Here is a 17,232-nt window from a genome sequence, read left to right as displayed (position 1 = left end):
CAAACATCTAACCCCTCGCCATCTTCGAGCGTTACCTTTCTCTACAGTGAACGTCCCGTGCTCTCGGAGCACAAGGTTGGTTCGTTCTTCTCTTCGTCTTTTGTCTTTTGTCTTTTGCGTTGCTTGCCCAACAGCTAGACTAGACATCTTTCTTTTTCCCCGCCCTTTGGCACTTTACCTCTTACTGGGCCTATTTCTCACGGCGCATATGTATATGGGCCGGATTTATTCATTATCTCGTCTATCTGGTTGGTGTAGTATTTTGTTGTCAGTGGAACAGGCGGCTTCCCTCTACCCAGGTGGGCATATTCATTCGCCATCTTGAAGATAGTTCAGATAGTTGAATGCAAGGACGTGTCCCACATTATGTGGGCTACACATAATCCACAATTGCTCTACGTTTTGTTGATTACATCTCAGTAACATTACTCTTGGCTGTTTGTCTTGCTTCTCACGTCGTTGTAAGGCTTACAGCATGCATCAGCGTGCCTCCCTAGCTCACGTGCGTGATATTAGGTGGCCTTAATATGTATAGACCGTACTACCACGCGCATCGTTCATTCGCCCCTACTCGCCCCTACACCAACCGTACTACGGCCTGCTTCGGACTAGCATGTCTTGGCTTTGGAGGTTCTGTGGGGTTGTCTGCATCTATCTGCACAGTCTCCCTGCATGATTGATTCGTGTCCTACTCCTTGTCCATCTTTTTATCGCGACGCTCTGTTTCATATTACCACAGATGCCTCCACTGGGCTGACACTGGCACTGACACTTAAGCAACGCGTTACCCCCCACATGTTCCTCCTGAATGACAGAGAAGCCTTCTGTGGCTACGATGATGAATTCCACTGCAACTTTTGGTGACTCAAATTCTGGGATACAGATCGGACATAATGAAGGGCCGATCACTGCCAATATTCATCTCCCTCCAGGTATGCTGCCAGCGATTCTTTCTTGAAATGGATTGTACTAACATTTATAACAGACCCTTTGTCCACAGGAACCTCTGGGGGAATAATATCCATTGGCCTTCAGGTTTGCCAAGAAATATTTTCCGGTTACCAAACATGGCAAGGTTACGACCAGGAAATTCAAAGCATCGGCAGCAAGGCTGGCAGTCTCCTCATGCCACTGAACAAGCTGCGCGACATGATCGAAGATACTCGAGATACTCATCCCGAAATCTCAAAAGACCTTGATGAGAAAGCTTTGAGTCTTAAAAGCTGCGTGGAAAGACTTCAGGCTAAGTTTGTTCATCACCAGATTGATTCTGTATCGAAGACTATTCCCGATCGAATCCGTGCACCGCTCAGGAAAACTGCATATATGTTTCGCAAGGATACTTTACGTGAGATGTCAAATGATCTGGATGGTATCGAACAGGGGTTACAAACGGCATTGGCCATGTGAGTGTAGTAAATGGCAACTGACTCCTCTACGAAAATCTCACTAGCTGTATAGATACTCCACTCGAGAAATTATCGGACTAGTGACTTCACAGGAGATACTCATGAATGAATTACGCCAGCTGGTACTATGACCTACACTATGCATTTGAATATCCACTAACAAATTGATTCAGCGTCTCATGGTAACTGCTGGGAACAAGCCCCCTCCGGGCCTGATTCGGTCATGCTGCGACCATAGCTACCAACAGCCGCCATTTGCAAAAGCAAGTTCGGTAATAAAACCATGGAGTACGAAGGGAACTGGCTCGGCAATATTTCCACGACCTGAAAAGTCAAACGCTGTTGCTAGACCGTACGTCTATTACAGCCGCCTGCTTCGATTTGTCATTACTGCATCGTTTTCGATGTCAACAGGGGCCGGGGGTTTTTCAATTGCGCCCACGTTACACATGCAATTTTTACGCGCCGATGATGATTGGTCATATGGCCTGCGTAATAAATGGGGTAGTGAGGCTTTCCAATCGCCTCCGCGTCGCGAATTTAATCAGACATGTGACGATATCATTTGTCTGTTCCAACAAGCATTCAGTGAAGGAAGGGCCACACCTTCTGATAAAATTTTCAACATGTCCTTGGACGGTCCGGTCTCGTTTGTGGATGTATGTTTGCCTAATATAATTTCCAGCAAAGCTAACTAGAGACAGCTTTTTAAGTATGTCACTCAACTGGAAGACCGGCGGGATTTGGTCCCAGGACTCCACAAACTTGTCAGGTTCCTATTACACTGCGGTTCCAAGCCAGACAATTCTCGGGGGATTTTGAGGAGCCTTTGTGATCGAATACTATTTCAAGAGGAAGAATACGCATTGGCAACACAGCTTATCAGTTCTGGTGGTCCCCTGATTATCGATGCATCATATTCGATTTCATTCACTGAAAAAAGAAACATGAAGTACCTACTTTCACGAGACGAGGACTGTGCGTGTACTGCTTAGTCGGTATTATCAAGTGCCCCGCTGACAAACTCTCCCCAGCTGTCTCAATGCCAGATATCCAAATGATGATCCTCCAGGAATCGGAAAAGGACCTTGAAGACTTACTCGAATCGGGCCGTATCTTGCCCAGTACCAAGATCGGCAGTTTTTCAATACTTGAATTTACATTTGGATGGTCCAATGGAGTGAGGATGTTGTTGGACGCTGGAGCAAATGAGCAAAATTCGACATTCCCTCTTGAGCGTGTACTAGGAAACATAAAGGACGCAGATCCCGACCATGATGGGTACTATCATTCGGCGGAACAACTACTTGAACATGGGTGGACACTAAGTGCTCGAGATATTGGAACCTGCAGATCTACGACACTCAGATCTCTCCTGATCAAGGAATTGGCTGGCCGCCGCAAAAGATTGTGGGAGCTTGCCCAATCTTACCTACCGCCCGATAAACTCCCCAGGCTTCGAGAAGGTGAGCTTCTTGATATCGATGCCGGTTACGTATATGCAGTTCTAGTTGAGACAGGGAGGAAACTCGACTCCTCATTGCGACCGGTCAACCCCGGTGTCACTGTGTACCATTATCGTGACCTCCTTTCAGCTGAAACGATGGAGGAACTCTACCAAGCCGGCTTTTATGGTGTTGACCTACCAGGTATACCTGGAGTAGCCCCACTTGGCTCCGCCGGAATGACACCAATAATCGTTATGAATTCATACTCCAGCAAGCGCTTTGTCAAAGCCCTGAAATGGTTCATTTCAAAAGGAGCCGATGTTTCACGGAAGCTACCGGGGACAAATGCGACGGTTGCCCAGCTGCTCAGCGAGCGTATCACTATAAAGCTTCTTTCAAAGCAGCATGAAGATACTTGGGACTACTGGCTGCAGACATTTTTGCTTAACAAAAGAAAATACTCCCTGGTTCCTTTCGTTAGAGACGCCTGTGCTTGCGCTTGCTGTCCTGGCGGATGCACCACATTATCTGTCGCCCTCCGGGAGGTTTTCAGCATTCTTCCTTCTATATACCCCGCTCCTTATCCTGCAGAGAAGCTTCGACAGCTCCTGAAAATTTTGATCGAGTGGCACAGTAATTATCCAAAGGCCGACCAAGTCCTCATCAGATGTTTCACATTTGATGCATTGAGTCTGACCCATATATGCTGTACTGGAATATCCCCGAATTTTCCACATAGGTCAAAATCGAAAGATAAAAGCGAGATCGACGATATCTTGGAGGAGGAAGAGGAGAGACTCAAAGACCTGGAAAGACTTGTATCCGAGCTTGAGGCTAAGTTCGAGGAGCTTGGCCTGCCGGTGCTGGAATTCCTGGAGGGCTACTGGCACAGTTACATGATCCAGTTTCTGTCAAAACTGGACCCCTATAATGAAGAACATCACAAGGAGGTGAGGAAACTTGGCGTTGTTCTAGAGGTAGACGAAAGACCTGTTCCTTACAGGCTCTCTCTTGTTATCGGCGCCCAGATCAAAGAGGTGATAAATGAGGAGCTAGATGGAATCGAGTACTGGCGGCCCGGTAGATCATACCCGTACCAAGGTAAGGTGGTTGGATGACTAGATAAGCAGGCGCTGCAAACCTTGGAATAGTATTTCATCTGTATCAACTACCTGCTTTAGGGGCTACAGGAGTTGTCGGCCACGTATACGGCTTCTATCGCTAACAATGTAGAACTTTCATAACCTGATTTACCTACCTGGATAAAGATTATAGATGAGATAGGGGCGTTATACATAATATAATACTCCGGTGTGTTTTGTCTTTTATATGCCTATCTGCCCAGATCCATTCCCATCATGAATTGGTCGAATGACGTTGTGCTCGGCGCATTTGTCAACAAGAGATATAAAAAGATATCCAAAAGACATGACAAGCGAACAACTAAAATAGTTGGCAAAAAAATGCTCACATGCCGATTTGAACGACAGACCTCGTGATAGACTAGACAATACTAGTCACGCGCTCTACCAACTGAGCTATGCGAGCCTTGATTGGTGATAATTCACAAAGCTGCTTTATGGTGAAAGGAACATTAATTAGTGTGTTTGAATAGCATGTTAATGCATGTCGCTCCAAAATATATGATTCACAACCAATTAAAAAATGGTGCTTTTTTTTTTCCTGAAAAAAAGCATTCAGTAATCCCCATTGGCCAATCAAAGTTAGGTGGGGTTGATTCATATGAATAATTTCAGATCTGCAAGTATGTATGGGTTCTGTAATATCATTTGAGATGTCTTATCAAATGAACCCGGAGGATGTAAATCAAAAATCCACATTGGTGTTAATTCTTCTGCTTGAAAAATTGGCTGTGTCTGTGTTCTCGCTGGTGCCGAAGGTATGCAAGCCGGGTAGCGCTAACTATCTCCCGGAGTGCTAAGAACGGGGTAGTTGTTAGCTAGCCTAGTGAGCATTCTGGCTGTGGTGCGATAGGCAATGTTGATGGGGGTGCTATCGCGAAGGGTGTAGATGTAGGTGTGGCTGGTAAAGGAATTGTAGTTCCCGCCAAGCGGTAATAAATGCCGCTATGGCAGCAGGAGGGGGCATGTCAGACATAATGGTAGTGTACGGAATACGAAAGGGTTAAAGAGTAATTAGAGATAAGAAGTTATTGCCGTGGTGAATATTACGAAGGGAGAAAGCAAAAAAAAAAGAGGTCGTTCATTGTTGAAACTAACAATGTAGGGTTTATATAGTTATATAGTTATACCCTGTTTAAAACCACACAAAGTAACTAAGGCCCAGTGTGCAACCTAGATTGTTAAGGCTACAAACTTGCTAACAATCGAAACAAGATAAAAAGAAATTATAAAGAAAGTCTATCTCTACGTACAGTATAGATAGATCAATCCTGTATTCCCTGCGGGCATAGTGTAGCCTAATGGTATATTGGTGGGTTGGATTAATTGAATGCAAACTCTGATTTGGTCTTAATTGCATTTAATTAATTTCTAATATAACCAGCTCGCATAGCTCAGTTGGTAGAGCGCGTGACTAGTATTGTCTAGTCTATCACGAGGTCTGTCGTTCAAATCGGCATGTGAGCATTTTTTGCCTTTCCTTATACTCTGAATATACTCATCGTGTGTAACAAGGTACTTTTTTTTAGCCGTTTCTACCTCATTCGGTCGATCATGATCGTCGCGAGCTAAATGGTGTGCCAATTAGACTATTCATGGCGTAGTATATTAATAGACATGCTTCAAGTATCCCGAGGTTTAGAAAACGGATATCTCAAAGTACGCGGATGAAGAAGGGGTGGGTGAATATATAGATGGGTCCATATGTTATCAACGAAATGTTATTAGACTTCTTGGGTTGTGTAATTCGTTTTTGTTATTCGATGGGATTAGTCCTAAAAAGCACCCAGCATTGGATATATAGAAAGCTGGGTCTAGGCAGCTGTGAAAGTGATGTTAGTATACCAATCAGGTCGTCGTGGTGTAGGGGGTGATGTCTGCAAAAAATTTATTTAAATAAATATATGTGCTTTTTTTTCTTCTTCTTTCCTTTTTTTTGATAGTAGCGTAGATGCTTAAGAGACGTACAGCACAACCCGATATTCTATATATTTCCATCATAATTAAATATCTCGAGTACGGGAATGTCGTTACAAATATATATATATATATATATATACCAGACCATTCCTCTCTCAAAGTCCGAGGGAAATAGTATCGCGTTTGGATGGCAGGAAGTCCAAGGATGATGCATGAGAATAATCCCACTCATCAAAACTAAATTATTTTCGCATTGATCATTTGCAATTGAATTGACCTGATATACATATGGCTCGAGAGAATAATTGTCGTTGAAAACGGCACAAAAATCCCGATGCGGACTTTTTAAGTGGGTCCTTGCCCTAGAAAAATCTGCCTCCGCTTATGATGCACATTGAGACCAAAAATTTCACAACAGCGTGGCCGGCTGGCCCAATGGCAAGGCGCTTGACTACGAATCAAGAGATTGCAGGTTCGATCCCTGCGTCGGTCAATCTTTTTGCCCTTTTGCCTTTCTTTTTGCTTACTTGTTGCTCGAGATGTGGTTAGAACGGTTTAACTACATCGTAGGGCCATCATCATTCATGTGTGTGTGGTGTTGGGTGAGTAAGTGGCTCTTAGTTTTTGGGGCGATTGTTCAGTTCCCAATAGCAAGAAACTCGAATATTATGGAGTGAGATATTTCATCATGTTCAGATATGGGGAATATACCAAAACTAAACGTGAGCTTGATATTGCATCGCCTAGTGGTGGTGGTGGTATGGGGGTGGGTGGTGGGTGATGATATGTTCTGTTATAGTCGAACTTCCAGAAACTATACCGTGAGCTGATTGTTGTAATAGAACGTTATTGCAGCACTTTCGATGTGCCACTAAATACTAGCTTTTCGCAAATACCGCATCCCTAAAAGACAGGCTCGTACCCAGTCTGCTTTCTCTACTCTATATCCAATGACAACGAATTATTTCACAGAGCTAGAGGGCTAGAAGAGATGTATCACCTAAAAGGACCATTTAAGTATATCTTTGATTTCGCCCAAAAGGTATGAGATAGGCATATAGCTTCGTTTCTCTCGATGTCGTTACCCAAAAAAATCGAACTGTGTCGACATTCGAGGGCCTTTGCGGCATAACAATAAGAAAAGCGCAATATTAAATGGTTAACTCACCTGTTGACTCGATTCTAATCTCATTCACCTTGGGCTTTTATTGTATTCATCATCGTTCCAGAAAGGATGCTACATACCCATGAGCTAGTTAGTGATTGATGGATACAAAGTGGATCTGAACAGAACCCCTCCCGCTCCACCAACTGACTTCCCAAGAAACAAACAGAAGACTATGCATGTAACAATCAAGACATGTAACATTGTATATCGACATGCTTAGCAAGAAAGTACCTATAAATAGAAAAACACAAGCCATGAACGATTATTGGTGCCCACGCCCTTATATTGACAAGCTCCCACCTACCTGTTCGGGCAAAGGCGTTATCTAAATTCTCGGGCCCGCCTTCCGACGTCGGGGGACTGTCCATATTAAATCAGTGCCAGTTCGCATCGCGGAGCAAATCATTACATCCAGACAAACATAAATTTCAAAATCCCTTCCTAGCTCCGACATCCCCATCCCCATCCCCATCCCCACAACATGGAAATCCCACAACCCCTCGAAGCCCCAGGCCCCATCAGGCCGATAACCTGCGTCGAAATGCACACAGCAGGAGAGCCAACACGGATTATCTGGAACGGCATCCCACCACTTACAGGTACACTCCTGGAGCAAAGAGCGCAAGCAAAATCCCAATTCGACGAGTTCCGCCGCGTTCTCATGCTCGAACCGCGCGGCCACTATGACATGTATGGCGCAATCCTACGCCCGGAGACTGAGCTCGTCGCCTCCGGAAAAGCCCATATGGGCGTTCTGTTCATGCACAATGAAGGGTTCTCGACCATGTGCGGACACGCGACGATCGCGCTGGGTCGGTTCCTTGTCGATGTTGACGAGAAGGTATTTGCTCGTCGCAAGGAATTGAAATATGACCCCGTGTCCCGGACGACGACTCTTAATTTGCATGTTCCCTGTGGAGTGGTCGAGGTTACCGTCCCCACCTTGGCATCTGGGAAGTCGGATGCGTCGCGTCCTGTTTCGTTTGTGTCTGTGCCGTCGTTCGCTACAGGTATCTCCTTTCAGATCCCGGTTCCTGAGAAGTATCGCTGGGCTGAGCTTCAGGGCAAGACTACTGTTACGGCAGACTTTGCTTATGGGGGTGCGTACTATTGTATGATTAGTGCCGAGGAATTGGGCTTCCCTAGTGGACTCGGTCAAGTTAAGTTGCAGGAGATGGACCATGCGACGAAGTTGCTCAAGGAGGCGGTGGTTACCAACCCGGATTTGAAACATCTCACTCGGGATATTCGGACTGCTGAGGAGGGGGTATTGTACGGGATTATGATCACGGATACACGACTGGGACATGTTAGTGCCCCGGAAGGGACGGCGGCTGCCCGTGCGCAGCTAGAGGCTAGTGGTGAAGAGACGGGCCTCTATTTCTTTGCGAACCAGCAGATCGACCGGTCTCCCACTGGAGGCTGTGTCGCTGCGAGGGTGGCTCTTGCACATGCCAAAGGGTCTTTGCCAGCGGGCGAGAAGAGGATCTATAACTCTTTAGTAACTCGTACATATAGAGGTCTTTCTGGATTTGTTGGGTCTGTCTTTGATGCTGGCACAGGTGGAGCAGACCAAAATATTGTTCGAGTGTGTGTTGAGGGATATGCGTATTATACCGGATACCATTCCTTTGTGGTAGAGAAGGAGGATGGTCTCGGGGTGAATGGATTCTCTGTGAGGGATATTGCCTTGTAGTGCTGTTTGAAGTAGTGCAATGTGATATTTGTGTCTGTTTGTCCTATTTTGAACTTAAATTGAAGCGTGCATGCCTAAGCCACCTGGGGATTGGGCCTATGGTCAAGCTGGCGACATGGCGCTGTATAAGCGACGAGGCGCCGCTAACCACTGGACTTTCCTTATATATACGTCTCTCTCCTCAAAAAAATAATTTTTTTTTTTTTTAGGTCGCCGTTCGTTTGGCAGCGATGTTATTTTTATTTGTTCCTCTTTGTCTCTCCAGCTCTGTCTGTTCCGGAAGACCTTATACTCCACCCTTTCCAGGTCAATACAAAAACTCCTCCCAGCACGAGATGGCCGGTGTCAGGTCTAGTATTATTGCTGCCCTCACGGGTATTAGTGCCATGATCTCTCAGCCTCCCTCTTGAAATTCAACTTGCTTGCACCTAAGGCGGCAATACATAATCTAGATTAACACAATGATACTTTACGACAAAAACGGAAATGTAACAAAATGGCGAGCTTGTTCTTGAAACGAAACTGGAACAAAATAGTCATTGTACATCGTGTGTTGGGTATGGACAAGACCAAAAGAATTTCCAGGTTTCAAGGTCGTCCTGACCAAATCAATTTACAGCAACTCATGGCACTTCCAATAGCGGAAGCTAGGAAAAATCCCTATTTGATATTGGACAGAAAATGCCCGAGGTCCACTCAAGCCTCTGTTTGAAGCGAAGAAAAATTGAAATGAATGATCTTGTATCCTTGGTGCAGCGCTGCACCAAGGATACAGACATCATTCCTAGGTGTCCTTTTGGGAACACTGGGGGTCATGTTTCCAGATATGGATCCGGACGCCTAGTTATAGATAGTTCCCATCTCATAGAAACATTTAAGTAACCAACGATTATATGCTATGAATTCTGAATTCGGCGTCGGAACTTTAGGATCAATGTCATTATGTTGCGGATGTCTTCTAACAATACTCAAATATAAACGAACGATATCTTATATTTCGATATGAAAGCACAGACAAAAAGCCACTGCCTCCAAATTTAGAAACTGTCAGGACTGGACATGAATATATCGGAGATCGTCCTAACGGACTCTAGCCTCAACCAAAATGCCACCAAGCCCTCCACAACTCGTTTTCCTCAAACGCCTAGCTACTATTCTATTCAAGTGCATTGGCATCCGAAAGAATCGGCCGAACCATCACAAAAGCCCCTTCTAGATAGAAGCCCTCGAAGCAGTGTCGTATATTGTGGTGGCACAGGCCCTCTCAAGACTAGAAAAATACACCTGGGCATATGATTGCCCAGGTGCCAAGGCATCAATACGTAATCAATGACTAAAGACGGTTACTTTACGAAAGAAGTGGAAATAATTGTAAATGTGACAAAATGGCGAGCTTGTTCTTGAAAGGAAACTGAGACAGAAATATTGTACATCGTGTGTGGGGGATGGACAAGGCGTAAAACAAAAATAATTCTAAGGGTAGTCTCTATAATCCTCCCGAGCATATTAGACTCGAGTCATTTATTTACCGATCTCAACACCGCCAGTGGCACCGAGCATGCGCTTGATGTCACCGTAGATGGCGAACTGACCGGCAGTGATGGAGCCAACCATGAAGAGACGGGCACCGATACCACCGTAAGAGCCACGGATACCGAGCTCCTTGGCGATCTTGATCAGACGGGTGACGGTACCCTCACCAGGAGCACCCTGGGTCTTGTTGATCTTGGAGAGCATGGTGTCGGCGGGCTGGGAGATGATGGCGGCGGCGAGACCGGCGATGAGACCGGAGCCGAGGTTGATACCGGTCTTGGCACCGTCGGAGAGAGTCTCCTTGTTGACCTTGGCGAGGATGGCCTCGGAGACCTTCTCGAAGACGACGAACTTGGCCATGGTGTAGGGGACCCTGTGGGGAGTTCGAGTTAGTGGGAATTTCATGGGGTATAAATCGAACGAGGGAAAAACAGAAACTTACTGCTTGAACAGGATGGGTCCGAATCCAGAGTAGAAGGCACCGATGCCCTCCTCCTTCAGGATGCGGGTCATGGCAGGGAGGAGACCGCTGGCGAAGGTAGGCTGGGAGACAAGACGGATACGGGTGGCCTCGAGAGGGCACAGGGCGATATCAGCAATGAACTCAGCGGCACCGGCGGAGGCGAGGTAGACAGCGGTGCGGTTGTTCTTGGCAGTCTCGTAGCCAAGGGCGTTGATGGACTGCTGCTTGAAGAACTCGTATCCACCGAACTTGAAGGCACCCTGGAGGAAGTAACCGGCGGCGGTAGGACCGAAACCAGTCAGGAGAGCGCCAGCACCCTCGTTCTGGATGACCTGGCGGAAACCACCGAGCATACCGCGGTTGTAGGTGACGGGGTCAAGCTGGATACGGGTCTTGACGCTGTGGAGGACCGGGTATGAGCGGAAATTCTTGTTCGCGCACTAGCAATAGTTTCAGAAACTTACACATCGAGAGGAGTGGCAGCACCGTGGGTGATAGCGCAGCACATGGCACCGGCGAAAGCGAAGCGAGAGTACTGGAAGCAAGAATCGAGTCAGTTTTGAAGCATGGAGTTTCGGTTTCAAAACATACGAGGCTGAGAGCGCTCATCTCCTCCTTGGGGGCGGTAGGGGCGGCCATTTTGATGGATGTGAAATAACGTAAAGAAAAACGTTAAAAAGAGAGGAGAGGATGGGATGCAATTGAAGCCTTTGGGAGTGGAAGAGAAGAAGAAAGGATTTGAAAGGGATGGGGCCGCCGAACCCGAAAACTTTTCGCGGCCAATGCGGGAGCCACTCGGTAGCCACACTAAACTCCGATCGCCCGGTCAACCGCATAGCGTTTTATTCGCAATCCTTTTTACATAGTCAATTGTTATGTGTTTTATATTCATACACTTATATCAAACCCTTAACTTGAAGGTTGAGGTTGGCTGTTAGACGTCATCCCGGATGTTGGTGGTTGGAACCCGTTGCCGGAAATAGGCGGGATGAGGAACCGCAAAGGGATTTGATAGGGGCGCATTCCAAGCTATTTTTAAGGGTCATCGTTCATCTTAATAGAATTGGTGAAGTGTTGGTATAGAGCACATTGCACTGTATGCTACGGAGTACATACAAACAAAATCACATTGCAATATCAGACCCACGTTGGAACTGGGAGATTGTCCGCATCAGCCACATCTCTCTCCCTACGTCACAGTGGACACGTATTAATCTGACATGTGAAGGTAGTTATTTGCGGCCATTGAGTTATATTATCTATACATCATGGTATACAACCTTCGACCTACATGAGTTATATAGCCATAATTTGGACTATCGCCTAGCAGAACATGATCGGGAATTTTATAAGTCATCATACAATTAAAATTTGATACGTTATCTTGTGGTTGAAGTTATCTATCTTATTGATTGGATGCAAAGCAAGGGCTGTAGGTGAAACCGATGTACAAATATAACAAAGTTAAGTTGATTTCCAAAAAAAAACCGAGGGATTTCAAAACTGCATGTCATTATGACAAAATACTGCCGTAGGACCCTGGCTTAGTGTACTCAAGGCTATCGAATTTTAGGTGAAGCTATGGATGTACCTATGCAACCTTGGAATCAGAACCAATGAGATCAGCAGATAAAGGCCACGAGGCCACTATGGGATACTACAGAGCTTCGAGGTGACCAATATGCACGCCGAGTGATAAGAGACTATTAATTCCCTGGAACTCGAATTTAGAGAATTACAACATCACTGCACCTGCCCTTTATCATATACGAACGCCTATTTGTGATCAATCATCCCCGAAAATGGTCGCTATCACAGAAGATACTTTTGCCCCTCGATTTGCGATTCTGCAAGACCTCTTCAGCGACAGTATATCTGCACAGCAAGCCGCTGAATATTTGGCCTCCATCTCCTTGGCAGACGACTCAGATCTCGAGGGGGGAATCACCAGCCTATGGAGCTTGATATTCAAGTGTGCATACGACTTCCCCGATCACCATGATAAACTCGTCAATGTGCTAGTCCAGCTCTCAAAACTCCCCAACGCAAAAACATCAAACGGAGATTCCGTTTTGCTTCACGATATGCAAGTCTGGAAAGATCTGCCAATGCTTGGCTGGCAATTCCGCGATGAGTGGAATGCATCCGTACCGGCTGGACCCCCTGACTCTCGTCAAAGCGCAATCTCGCGAATTATCAACCGGGACAGATTCACCGCACAGTTAATGGCGACAAAAGTACCTGTCTTTGCATACTCCTGGTTTGCGCTGATTACCCTGCGCGAGGCACTGGAATCACCGACAGAAAAATCTATGGGGAAACTAGAAGGATTGATTCCCGCTGCTGCTGCGTGGATCAGTATTCTTGGGGCAGATATCTATCAGTGGAATGAAGGGTTTGATGGTGCTCTCGGGAAAGGAGGCCCGCTCTGGAAAGGTCAACATGGGTTTTGTAAAGAGAGGTGGCAGTTTTGGAAGGAGAGATTTGGGGAGTTGGCTATACTAGAAGAGATTGGAAATGATGTGAGAACCGCAGCAAGGGATGCGCAGCGGACTATGGAGGAGATTGAGAAGTGAGACATGAGGCATGAAGAATTATATCACAGCTTTGTCAATATACAACATGAAAGATCTCTACCTATAGCTGTCTGTTTTAAGTAATGTGCATAAACAATAATGAAAAGGGTCAGTTGGCCGCAACAATAGTCCGCCCCGCACGAGCCACATCCCCACTGTGGACACATATTTACAATTGGTTACCATTCAAATGTTGTTATCACGCCGAGACCGCTACTTTTGAGGGATTTCCAGCCTTGGGAACCTTGGAAGAGCGCTATCGTTAGTCATTTACAGCTCTCAGCCTGCTTTTCCACGAATCAATCCCTATAGCCAAGCCTCTGTTAGTCACCCCTAACAAGTTGTGTGATTGGCTACATTTGTACTTGGTTCCGTTCCAACGATCCGAGATATTTGTACTGTACAATATAGTACAGACTTTCTTTGCTCTACCTATATTTATTGTAGCCCGATATTGAAGCGTCAAAGATTCGTGACACTGATTCATCGCATTGACTATTTGTACAAAGCTCACTGGGGGGTGGACGTGTCCTAGATGTTGCCACAGTGCAGTCGCGACAGCCTACCCAAATAAACCTCTATGAAGCAGACGGAAATATTAATTTGTGTTCATATCAATTAGTAGATGTTAATTTAAAGATTTATCTTATCTCTCAAAACCAAATTTAGTTTGCTTTTCCAACTCAACGTGCAGGTTTTTGAATCTTTACCATCCAGTGTATCTCGCCCAGCAGGGTGTGTCAGTGTCACTCGTCAGTTCCACCCAGCCCTGATTTTTGGAGACCATGGTATATTTGAGGATTGCGGGATGCCATTATTTCTTCTCTCTACACCTCTGAGACCATAAGTGGTCCATAGCCAAGTTACCACAGCCATCTTCGCGATAGAGAGGCACGCACCGACCAAATGCTGTCATTCCTAAGCTGTTGTTTGAAGATCCAGAGAGGGGCCAAGAAGTGGCGAGAGATCGAGGGTTCTTAAATCCCTTATCTCCATGTATTTCCTACTATGAGCTAACCGTCTCGATATCGAGTAGATGCTGTCGGACTTGATGAAAAGCAGTCGTGGTCTCCCCCGAAAACACACTCATGATGCAGGGTTTCGAATGGCACGTGCCAGCCGACCAACGCCATTGGAAGCGCCTCCGCAAGGCAATCCCCGATCTGAAAGACATCGGAGTCGACAATATCTGGATTCCGCCTGGGTGCAAGGGGATGAACCCATCTGGAATTGGGTACGACATCTACGATCTGTATGATCTCGGGGAATTCGACCAGAAGGGTACCAGAGCCACGCGATGGGGCCCGAAGGAGGACCTGCAGAGCTTGGTACGGGCTGCACAAGATATGAACATTGGGATTTACTGGGATACTGTGTTGAACCAGAAAGCCGGGGCAGATTCAACTGAGAAGGTTACAGTCATCAAGATGGACCTAGAAGGTGGTTATTTCCCCGGTGACACAGGGAAGACCAGAGTGCTTATCGATGTCAAAAATTTTGCAGATCGGGTCACTGAAATATCTCCACCTCTGACCATCTCTGGTTGGGTCGGTTTTGACTTTCCGGGACGTGGTGAGAAGTACAGCTCCATGAAGTATCACTGGCAACATTTTACCGGTGTAGACTGGGACGATGCGACCCGGCAGCATGCAATATATAAGATACAGGGACCGAACAAGGACTGGGCGAAGGATGTGAGTGATGAGCTCGGAAATTACGACTACCTGATGTTCGCCGATCTCGACCATTCCCATCCAGAAGTTCGAGCTGATATATTGAAATGGGGAGAGTGGATTGGCACCGAATTACCAATCAGTGGGATGCGAATAGATGCAGCAAAGCATTACTCCGCCTCTTTTCAGAAAGATTTTGTGACACATTTGCGTAATACGGTTGGTGCTAATTACTTATTACTCGCAGAGTACTGGAGAGGAGAGGTGGATCTACTCCTGGGGTATCTTAAACTAATGGATTATGGGGTCTCCTTGTTCGATGTGCCACTGCTGGGCCGATTTGCAGCTGTCTCCAAGATGGCAGGTGGTGATCTACGAAATATTTTTAATGGCACGTTAGTAGAGCAGATGTCGTCGCATGCAGTAGTAAGACTCAACTATCTTGTGGGAAATGTTTACCACTAACGTCACTTCCACCGTCAGACTTTTGTTGGAAATCATGATACAGTATGTTGAAGACCGTTTCTGTCATGTTACTGAAGCTTACAATCTCAGCAACCTGGACAATCATTAGAGGTGAGATGCACCCAACTTGCAACATTATACCGTCCTGGAAGGTGGATGAGAACTTAAGTTCCTGACAGACTATCATTGCGCCCTTTTTCAAACCTCTCGCATACTCTTTAATCCTCCTTCGAAGCCAAGGGCAGCCATGCATTTTCTATGGAGACCTCTATGGAATTAATGGTGGACCCGAGGCCCAACCTGGGCCAGCATGCAGCGGAACGCTTCCCATACTCACGCGAGCTCGAAAGCTATATGCACATGGCGAACAACGAGACTACTTCAATAGACGGAACTGCATTGGTTAGTATAGTTTTCTTGGATGTGAATTGTTAGTTCTGACATCTATACAGGATTTGTGCGCTACGGGAGCTATAAACACCCATTCGGCCTTGCATGTATCCTCAGCAATAGTGGCGCGTCCTACAAGCGCATGTTCGTTGGTCACAGACATGCCGGGGAATTGTGGACAGATATTCTTAACTGGCGAGATGAGACGGTGCTCATTAATAACTGCGGCTATGGAGTTTTCCTAGTCGCCGCTATGAGTGTTAGTGTCTGGGTGAACTCTCAAGCAGACGGGAGAAATGAAATCAATCGGCCTTTGTAAGTTCCATACATCAAGACCTGGGGTTTCAGTGTCCAGAAAAAAAAATTGAGATACTAACTAGTCATTTCATATTAGCAATGATGATATATACAGCTTCTAGGAGTTTATGTGACAGAATATCCCTGTGGTTAGCCGTGGATAGACACTCATTTATATTAAGCTTTAATATTTGATACTTATGTATGTTGGGGATGAAGTTATAATTCATTGCTACCAGAATTGAGTAGAGTTGAAAAAAATCCATTGATTTTGAGGCTCCATTTGTAGCCTTCTTCCCTCGATGTCTTGCAGGTGCGCAAGGGATAGGTACATATGTATGGAGTACGTATGCACATTTGACAATTGACGACTTTTGATTACTCAAATTCGACGGCAGAGATCTTGTCTCAATCTAGTTGCGTAGACTTGCCTCAAAGTAGCTCCTTCAAGTTCACCAAACGAAAGGGAAGTTCCTGAGTAGCGACGTCAACTTTACTATCTCACAGGTTGGCGTAATGTTGTGTCATCGTGTGAACGTTGAAGACACATATTAGCGATGATGATGCTAATACATTCATCTCCCCTATAAATGTATAATTCTAACATTGAGTCAAACATTCTTAGTGTCGGGTGTGCCTGGTTGCCTGTGTACATCAACTTAATGCCTGAGGCATGATATGATGACGTCCAGGGGTGTGTCGGAACCCCCTGCCACTTTAACTCCGGAATGCCCTGCCACTTGAAAAAAATATTCGATCTCCACACATACACACGTCAGTCAATTTCTTTCCAAAGAATACTGTTTGTGGGGCCCTTTTAGCTGCAGGTGTCTCCTCCGGGCTCTTTCAAGATTGTGTTCTCATGATCTTTGGGCGGTCAGGGCAGATCGGCTAGAAAGCCGAAGCCGTCAGCTCGCAACCGGAAACGACACCGGGGAATTTTAGCTTAGCCGACATCAGCCCAATCTCCGAGAAACAAGTTGAGGCCTACATATCGGAAGAGACACCATACCCCCGAAACGGAATCATTCATTTACTCTATGTGCATCCCT

At 46.0% G+C, this 17,232-nt stretch overlaps 7 protein-coding genes across 7 annotated transcripts; 5 read left to right on the top strand and 2 right to left on the bottom strand.

Moving 5' to 3' along the window:
• Positions 1–808: 808 nt before the first annotated feature.
• On the top strand, positions 809–1,410 carry N7487_003638 (uncharacterized protein; the record flags this gene model as incomplete). The annotated part of the gene is made up of 2 exons (XM_056871385.1): positions 809–932; positions 986–1,410. The coding sequence occupies 2 exons, from the start codon at positions 809–811 to the stop codon at positions 1,408–1,410; spliced, it is 549 nt and encodes a 182-aa protein (XP_056729105.1).
• A 625-nt stretch (positions 1,411–2,035) lies between these two features.
• Positions 2,036–3,975, top strand: N7487_003637 (uncharacterized protein; the record flags this gene model as incomplete). Its single annotated transcript, XM_056871384.1, has 3 exons — positions 2,036–2,068; positions 2,108–2,387; positions 2,444–3,975. 3 exons carry the CDS (start codon positions 2,036–2,038, stop codon positions 3,973–3,975), a joined length of 1,845 nt encoding a protein of 614 aa, XP_056729104.1.
• A 2,289-nt stretch (positions 3,976–6,264) lies between these two features.
• On the bottom strand, positions 6,265–7,455 carry N7487_003636 (uncharacterized protein; the record flags this gene model as incomplete). Its single annotated transcript, XM_056871383.1, has 2 exons — positions 6,265–6,430; positions 7,337–7,455. 2 exons carry the CDS (start codon positions 7,453–7,455, stop codon positions 6,265–6,267), a joined length of 285 nt encoding a protein of 94 aa, XP_056729103.1.
• Positions 7,456–7,568: 113 nt separating this feature from the next.
• Positions 7,569–8,783, top strand: N7487_003635 (putative proline racemase; the record flags this gene model as incomplete). The annotated part of the gene is made up of 1 exon (XM_056871382.1): positions 7,569–8,783. The coding sequence occupies one exon, from the start codon at positions 7,569–7,571 to the stop codon at positions 8,781–8,783; it is 1,215 nt and encodes a 404-aa protein (XP_056729102.1).
• Positions 8,784–10,304: 1,521 nt separating this feature from the next.
• N7487_003634 (putative mitochondrial phosphate carrier protein (Mir1)) lies at positions 10,305–11,418 on the bottom strand (the record flags this gene model as incomplete). Its single annotated transcript, XM_056871381.1, has 4 exons — positions 10,305–10,689; positions 10,759–11,178; positions 11,244–11,314; positions 11,371–11,418. The coding sequence occupies 4 exons, from the start codon at positions 11,416–11,418 to the stop codon at positions 10,305–10,307; spliced, it is 924 nt and encodes a 307-aa protein (XP_056729101.1).
• A 1,163-nt stretch (positions 11,419–12,581) lies between these two features.
• On the top strand, positions 12,582–13,355 carry N7487_003633 (DUF3632 domain-containing protein; the record flags this gene model as incomplete). Its single annotated transcript, XM_056871380.1, has 1 exon — positions 12,582–13,355. One exon carries the CDS (start codon positions 12,582–12,584, stop codon positions 13,353–13,355), a length of 774 nt encoding a protein of 257 aa, XP_056729100.1.
• Positions 13,356–14,446: 1,091 nt separating this feature from the next.
• N7487_003632 (alpha-amylase) lies at positions 14,447–16,302 on the top strand (the record flags this gene model as incomplete). The annotated part of the gene is made up of 6 exons (XM_056871379.1): positions 14,447–15,454; positions 15,512–15,535; positions 15,584–15,604; positions 15,673–15,895; positions 15,946–16,198; positions 16,278–16,302. 6 exons carry the CDS (start codon positions 14,447–14,449, stop codon positions 16,300–16,302), a joined length of 1,554 nt encoding a protein of 517 aa, XP_056729099.1.
• Positions 16,303–17,232: the final 930 nt, after the last annotated feature.

Source organism: Penicillium crustosum, assembly GCF_028827405.1.
Source record: "Penicillium crustosum strain IBT 35664 chromosome Unknown utg000002l_segment0_segment0, whole genome shotgun sequence".
Lineage (NCBI taxonomy): Eukaryota > Fungi > Ascomycota > Eurotiomycetes > Eurotiales > Aspergillaceae > Penicillium > Penicillium crustosum.
The sequence above is the reverse complement of the archived record's forward strand: the minus strand, read 5'-3'. Positions and strand labels throughout refer to the sequence as shown.